Source organism: Cordyceps militaris (genome assembly GCF_000225605.1).
Source record: "Cordyceps militaris CM01 unplaced genomic scaffold CCM_S00006, whole genome shotgun sequence".
Lineage (NCBI taxonomy): Eukaryota > Fungi > Ascomycota > Sordariomycetes > Hypocreales > Cordycipitaceae > Cordyceps > Cordyceps militaris.
Window position 1 is genome coordinate 2,696,774 of NW_006271974.1, and position 7,527 is coordinate 2,704,300.

A 7,527-nucleotide genomic window follows, 5' to 3' on the forward strand; every position below is an offset into this window, starting at 1 on the left:
GGCTGGCTGGCTAGCTTCCTCGTTGGCTTCCTTGCTGGCTGGCTAGCTGGCTGGCTGGCTGGCTGGCTTGCTAGCTGCTAACTGGCTATAAGGATAATATGTATCTAAAAAATATAACGGCCCACTTGCGTACGCATTTTCTCATATCTAACCACACACTGGGTGTGAATTGGGATTTGGCGACAACTCACCTATAGGCTGCCGTAGTTTGTCCACGTAATTCCCTCAGCTTCACCACCATCACGACTCGGCATCATCAAAATTTTCAACCCATCTACGGCACATGCGGCTCAATTTGTGAAAAAAAAGGGCCGCAAACTCGTGCGAGGCAGTTATCAGAAAACCTTCCAGAAGCCCGCCGCCACATGTCTGAGAGCACCAAGTCAGGCAGCCCGCCGCCACTAGACGCGCCACCACCACTTAGCTGGAATGGATAAGTGCGGCATAACTAGCGTTACAGCAGGCCTGGGTGGTGCTGAGGTCTGTTTTTTTCCCTTCCAAATCTTGCCAAGCCGTCGGTCCCTCTGCCAAGTCGGGCGCTCGATTCTGTGATGTGCTGCCAAGACGAGATTCCCGTCTGCTTGTTCCCGGGCCAGGAAGCGATTTGAACGACGTTCAAACGTCAGTTTCGAGCCTGGAAGAGCAAAGAAGTAGCCAGCCAACAATCAACGTCGCTTCGGCCAACGTCGCACCGCTCGAGATGCCTCAGCTGAGGCGCTGGGTTGATCGTGGTCCGCCTGCCTGTTTTACGCATCGAATAATAAGCATAGAGAGGGAGGGGACAGGACGAGCGAGCGACGGGGACAGCGGCGGGGGGGCGATGAAGAAACTGGGTGATTATTTGCTGAGCAGTATCTGGTTAGCCACCACCAGTTCCGTCGGCGTGATCATCCGTAACCATCCGCGACCACGCAAATAGCACAACACAAATGATGGGCCTCGCTCATCCCGTCGAATTGAGCTCTCACTCCTCCTTAGCTTAACGCCACCCGGTCAGGGTGCCAGAAACGAACTCGTTCTCAGCTCCGCGCAAGATCCAATCAAGCCTCGTCCAGTATTTCCAGCAGCGTGGCTGCGGCCCAGGAACTTTTGTACGCCATCCAAGCGCTTGTCCAATCAATGCGCGTCCAATTCACACCGGTCATGATGATGCGATTTACAAGGATTGGCGGATGAAGAGACATCTCATTCGTATCTGCCAAGAAATCCTCTGTCAGGCTGTCTGGAACTAGAGCTGGGTCTTTGTCCAGCGTGCCGACAATGCTGACAAGTTGATGCAGGCTCAATCAACAAGCTGAATCCGCACTAGATTGAAACCATCCTCGCGAGGGCCGACTAGCAGGCGTGACTTGCCTCATCACTAGCCCCAACGCCATGACGACGAAAATACTGCTTCCTGTCCTACGAATTACTAGATTACTCCTGGAACGGAAATCCGGCACCCGCCCGACTGCGAGCGCCATGTGGTTGGTCGTGGACCGGGACTATAAACTTTGTCGCACAATCCGCCCCAATACAGTTTACGAGCACGCCTCATCCCAAAATGGCCAACGGTCCGGAACTTTTGTATCGCGAGCTAGCGCGGAAGTGGTCGTTTATTATCCAACCCTGAGTCGGTATGTAGCTCGACTCGCTAGTGTTGCGGTTATCAGGCATCTCCTTGAACTAGAACTGCCTGATTGCCCTGGCAATTTCTGGCACGAGATAGCAACATGACCCATTCCGATTGCAAAGCAAGGCGCCCAGCTGTGCCTTCGTTTTCGGTGAGAAAGTCGGCCGCTATCCTCAAATGCGGGTCACAGTATTGTTCATTTCTGGACATGTATGTGGACTGTGTTTACTAGGGCATGCGGGGGAGGCGGCAAGGGTTCGCCTTGGGTCCTGATAGGAATCAGCGCCTGTCCACCACCTCGGGGTAGCTGGACTAGACCATGTCTAGCGCCAAGAGATATGTCTCTGTGCTTCCCTCGCCACTCTGGAAGTGGTCGGTTGGGGATTTCTGTATGCCCGCCTTGGTTGGTGCTACAAAACCTCGTGCTGCCCCCGTCCTGTGCGTCCAAGCTCCCCTGACTTGTCTTTTCAGATTTTGATCTCGACTGTTTTCTTGTTGACCGCAGAAAGGCCCTTGCGCAAGATTAAACAGACATCATGTGTAAGTGTGCCACGCGACGGTGCAACACGGGCACACGGGCATACCCTGGCTAACACACCTATAAAGCGGACACTGAGAAGCGCGTCGACCTCGCTGACGACAAGCAAGTCCAGCTTGCCGACTCGGAGCAAAGCACAGAGGACTTGAGGATTGAGCCGCACCGCCATGATGTTGAGATTCTCAACAAGGACTATGAGGGCAAGCCTACCGACGAGGAGCTCGAGACGCTACGCCGTGTCCCTGGTGCTCTGCCCGCCACCGCCTACCTGCTCTGCGCCGTAGAATTCTGCGAGAGAGCTTCCTACTACGGATGTGCCCAAATTTGGACCAACTACATCAACCGTCCACTCCCGGTCGGCGGCAATGGTCTCGGCGCTGTCCCCCATGGCAGCCAGGGCACCCAGGGTGCTTTGGGCCTCGGCGAAAAGGTGGCCAACGCCACGGGCCAATCGTTCAACCTCCTCGCCTACTCCCTGCCTCTTCTCGTCGGATATCTGGCTGATACCAGATTTGGTCGCTACCCCATGATTTTCTGGGGCATCATGCTCTGCGGTCTTGGTCACGTCCTCATCATTGCTGGTGGTGCCCGGTCGCTTCTCGAAGATGGCACTGCCAAGATTCCATTCTTCATTGGTGTCTACATTCTGGCCGTCGGTGCTGGTACGTCTACATTTTTCCACCATTTTCAGCCTCGTCTAACACGTCACAGCCATGTTCAAGCCCAACGTCACCCCTCTACTTCTCGATCAGATGAGAAACCATGTACCCAAAGTCATCACCCTCAAGAGCGGCGAGCGTGTCATTGAGGATCCCGAGCACACTGCTGAGCGCGCCATGCTGTGGTTCTATCTCCTCATCAACATTGGTGCTTTCATGTCGACGGCCACTTCCTACTCGGCTAGATACGTGGGTTGGTGGCTGGCCTTTACCCTGCCTCTGATTCTCTACATCCCTCTCCCCATCCTTTTAATCTGGCTCAAGCCTCGTCTTATCATACACAAGCCGGGTGGCTCTGATCTTGTCAACGTCTTTCGCGTCATTGGCCACTGCATGGCCAAGGGCGGCATTTTCCGCATCGGAAAGACTGGCTGGTGGGATGCTGCGAAGCCCTCCGTCATTGCGGCCCAAGGCGGCTCTGAGACGCGCTACAACGACGCCTTTGTCGAGGATGTAAAGCGTACTATGCAGGCCACTGGAATGTTCTGTTTCTTCCCCGTTCAGTATTGGAACGACAACGGTCTGGGCAATTCTGCCAACTACCTCGGTACCATGCTTCGTGGCAACGGTGTCCCCAACGATGTCATTGGCAACTTTAACAGTCTGAGTATTATTGTACTCGGTCCCATTCTCAACGTAAGTATATACTATGACGACTCTCCAAAATATAGAAGGCTAACATTTGTGCAGTACGGCCTGTATCCCCTTCTTCGCAACCGTCGCATCCACTACGGCCCCATTGCCCGTATCACAACCGGCTACTTCATCAGCACGCTTGGAGGTATTGGATATACCCTTCTCTGCTGGAAGGCCTATGAGACGAACCCTTGCGGCTACTACGGTTCCTCGGACCCCCGCTGTGTCGACAACGGCCTCGTTTCCCCCATTTCTCTGTGGTGGGAGGCGATCCCGTATGCGCTCGGCGGTTTCTCGGAGCTCTTCATCAACGTCCCTGCATACGGTATTGCCTACTCGCGCGCCCCTGTCAACATGCGTGGTTTAGTGTCGTCGATCAATTTGTTTAACACTGGCTTTGCTTACATTGTCAACCTGGCCACTTCGGCCGCCATCGCTGACCCGCATCTGATTTGGGTCTTTGGTGGTCCTGCCATTATCGGCGGCATTGTCACGGTTGGCTTCTGGTTCATCTTCAAGCACATTGACAAGGAGGAGTACGTCTTGTCGACCAACCAGGTCAGCGAGGCGACTGGCACGCGCGACTACTTTGACGAGAACGAGTTGAACGAGAGCAGCAACCGCCCCGCTTCCATCTCTGCCAACGAGCAGAATGGTTTCTCCCAGAAAATTTAGACGACCACCACCAGGGGCCTCGCTACTTTTTTTCTTTCTTTTTTTTTCGTATACCTATTTTGTTTTGGGTCTAGAGATGGACACATTTTGTAATGTAGAAGTATAAATGGGGAGAAGGAATATATCAATTTGAATCTACAATAAGTGACTTTAAAAACTTTCTCCGTGGTATGTATACTGCGTCCAGAGGAGCGAGCCCTGTTCCAAGCTACTGGACCAGCAAGAGGGAGGCCATCTGCGCGCCCTTTTCATGTGCTTCCCCGTGTCTCACACAAAGTCGATGCGCCTAAGCGGTGAAGGAGCGGGCGCAGTTCTGGCTGCCGTCGTTGCCATTGTTGGCACCGTTGTTCTGGTTGTTGTTGTTGTTGTTGCCGATGGCGGCACCGGCGCCGGCCCCAGCGGCGTTGAAGCCGCAGCCCTGCTTGCCGGCGGCGTTGGCGACGGCGCGGGCGGAGCAGACGGCGCCACCGTCGAGGCCAGCGCAGCAGCCCGAGGCGCAGTCGGCATCGGAGGTGCAGCCACCGGTGATGAACTGCTTGCCCTGGCCGTTGCCGACATTGGCGGCACCAGCGGGGTCACCGACAGCGAAGACGGTGAGGGCGACTGTGCTGTTGGTTAGTATATTGTGTCGGGGGAATGGAGGTCGAGAGGATGAAGTCGAGGACGGGGCTACTAACAGGTGAGGAGAGCGGCGATGGAAAGGCGGACCATGTTTGCGGTTCGGTGGTGTTGGTGTTGGTGTTGTTGGATTAAAAAGATTGAAAAAGAGCAGTAAAAGTGAGCGACTACCAGGCCGATGAATTAAGTTGTAAAAGCGAAATGAATGGGCGACACCAGGTCGTAGGGAGTGTAAGTTGTTAGTAAAGAGAAGAAGGCGTTGAGCTGTGTGTGATGGAGAGAAGGCAAAGGGACAATTGAAGATGGGATGAGAGTAGCTACTTATACATTTTGCAAACACAGCCCGCAAGGTTCAAACATTTCTCGTCTTGGTATTCATTTTCATCCCATCATGGTCATGAACAAAAAGCTTGGGGTCCCGCCGCCGACGTGGCCAACGGAGCTCTCCGACACAAAGGTTGTGGGGGACTTGCCAATGCCACAGGTCCCATGACGACGATTACCCATCATGCCCTGCCTCGCCGGCGATTTCTTGATGCAGGAAATCTCACCCTGGAGGGTAATGATCCGCCTCGAGCGGCGCCTGCATGAGAGCAGGAGCATGGGCTAGGGTGTCGCACAACTGTCACAGCCAGACTGCGGCCCCGGTATTGTGCAACAGATGTGGCGGTTGAGGGCTGATTGCCGGATGCAGGAATCGGGTCCTTTGATCGTGTCGATTTAGTCCGCTTTACTCTGCAAGGTTCTGTTTGGAACGTTTGGCTCGAGTCGTGTAGCTGCAGCAACGTCTCCGATCAGGGCAGATCCCGATATGCTTCTTGACCACTTGCGCGCCGACCACCGGCCACTGCCAGTACACACGGTCTATTTGGCGCTTTTGTGTAATTGATGGATGGATTTTATTTTTTTTCATCTTATTTTTTTCATCTTATTTTTTGTCATCTTATTCAACAGCGGTAGCCTAGCATCGCCACGCGCCAAAAGAGGGGGCGAGACGAATCTGTGACAGCTCCCGATCTGATTGTCCAACACAGGCGCTCCGCGTTTCGGGATGCAGGGGTGACCAACCCAGACGGTGGCGCAACCTAATAACCAAGCTTGTTCTATATAGGATCCAGGCGGTAGCCAACGGGGGTCATGGTCAAAAAAAGCAACACCGCGCTCGGCATTTAGCAGCGAGCAATGCGGCTATAGGTGAATGATGGTGGTGAATGAGACTATTGAAACGTGACCAGAGGGCGAAGCGACAGACCGGCTGTTACAGGGGGGGCTGTGTTGATAGAACCGCGAGATATACTCGGCACGCTGGAGACGGAACAAGTAGGAAAGTGGCTCGTTGCTTCGGAAAATGCGTATAGTGTAGGAAGGGACGGGGTATAGTGAAGGAGGAACGGGGGGGGACAAGGGCTGCGCGGCGCGGGTGAGACGATCCGGATTTGGAAAAAGAAAGAAGCGCTCGCGGATTGTCCTCGTCGGAGGTGTGACAGGCGAGATTGTCACGATTGGGTTTGGAACGGATGGATGGCGGGTGGTGGCTGAGGGAGATGAAGCTGATGGTGTGGGCGCCCGATGTATCGAACAGGAGAAGAAGCAAAAAGCAAAAAAAGAGTAGAAGAGGTGGTGAGTGATAAGGGGGTATACTGCGCGACTCGGCGTGGTAGGATGGACGAGAGAGCCGGAACAGACAGCGAGGAGCCGGACACATGGGTGTGACGTTCTCGTGAGGTGACTGATCATATTGGGTCGGAGGCGACTTGCAAGCGAGGCAATGGCAGTCGAAGATAACTTTGCTGTTAAGGCGTGTTGCGCAGGATTCTGCAGGTGGATCTGGTAAATGGAGTAGAAATTCGCAAGTACGAGTCGAGAGTGTTCTAGTAACAAGAAGACGCTGGATGGATGGAATGATGCATCTGGAGAGTAGGCAAGGTGTATTAGGAGGATGAGAGTAATAAGAGAGATAATAAAGATACGCGAGATAATAAAGACCAGGCTGATAGATGCGAGGATATTCATATCGCATGTATATATGTATAGTATAGTAGATGGGTGTCACGATAGCCTCGTTTGAACAGGCTGCGGACACGACCAACTGCGCTGTCGACTTGGCCATGCTGACCAAGTTTTTCTCCACGGGCAGCAGCCAAAATTGTGTCGAAATTAGAAGGCGTCAAAATTATCCCGCCATATGTCCAGCTTTTACTCGATAGAAGCGTGCGTCTGTTTGCAGGTGTTGGTTGTCGCCGCCGCCGGGCTGTCGGGTAGGCAAACGCCGCTCGGCGCCTACACGGATGAAGACGAACGCAACTTCCAACTCTCACCGCACTCCTCCCGCCATCATCACCACTCCTGAACAGTTCAATTCCTGCAAGATGTATTGCTTTTGCATTATTGTATGTGCTTTATTTCCTCTCCCCTTCTCTTCATGCCTCTCCAACCCATTTCTCTCACGCCACTCCTCTCGTTTCCTTTTTTCTTCATCCATCTCTCATTCCCTCTCTCTCCAACCCACCTCTCCCATCTCATCTTTCCCTCTACCTCTACCCTCAATTTATTCTTCCATCTTCTCTTTTTGTTGTCCTCATCTCTCTTTGCACGTTCCTCGACGTCCCTCCATATCCCCCTCACCCCCCCTTCTTCCTCTTCGGCATCTCCCTTTCAGCCGCGCCTATTTGGCTGCCTCTCCAACCATCACAACATTCAAAGTTATATTCCTAGTCATCATCTCCCTC

At 53.5% G+C, this 7,527-nt stretch overlaps 3 protein-coding genes across 3 annotated transcripts in view; 2 read left to right on the top strand and 1 right to left on the bottom strand.

Annotated features, from left to right (window-relative positions):
* Positions 1-1,931: 1,931 nt before the first annotated feature.
* Positions 1,932-4,180, top strand: CCM_08105 (oligopeptide transporter, putative; the record flags this gene model as incomplete). The annotated part of the gene is made up of 5 exons (XM_006673244.1): positions 1,932-2,001; positions 2,144-2,152; positions 2,219-2,812; positions 2,862-3,505; positions 3,560-4,180. 5 exons carry the CDS (start codon positions 1,932-1,934, stop codon positions 4,178-4,180), a joined length of 1,938 nt encoding a protein of 645 aa, XP_006673307.1.
* A 286-nt stretch (positions 4,181-4,466) lies between these two features.
* On the bottom strand, positions 4,467-4,891 carry CCM_08106 (uncharacterized protein; the record flags this gene model as incomplete). Its single annotated transcript, XM_006673245.1, has 2 exons — positions 4,467-4,783; positions 4,858-4,891. The coding sequence occupies 2 exons, from the start codon at positions 4,889-4,891 to the stop codon at positions 4,467-4,469; spliced, it is 351 nt and encodes a 116-aa protein (XP_006673308.1).
* Positions 4,892-7,086: 2,195 nt separating this feature from the next.
* Positions 7,087-7,527, top strand: part of CCM_08107 (uncharacterized protein) — a gene marked incomplete at both ends in the record, with an annotated part of 10,498 nt that continues 10,057 nt past the window's right edge. Inside the window, one exon of the mRNA XM_006673246.1 lies at positions 7,087-7,169. Coding sequence (XP_006673309.1) covers positions 7,087-7,169 — 83 coding nt within the window. The remainder of the gene's footprint in view (positions 7,170-7,527) is intronic.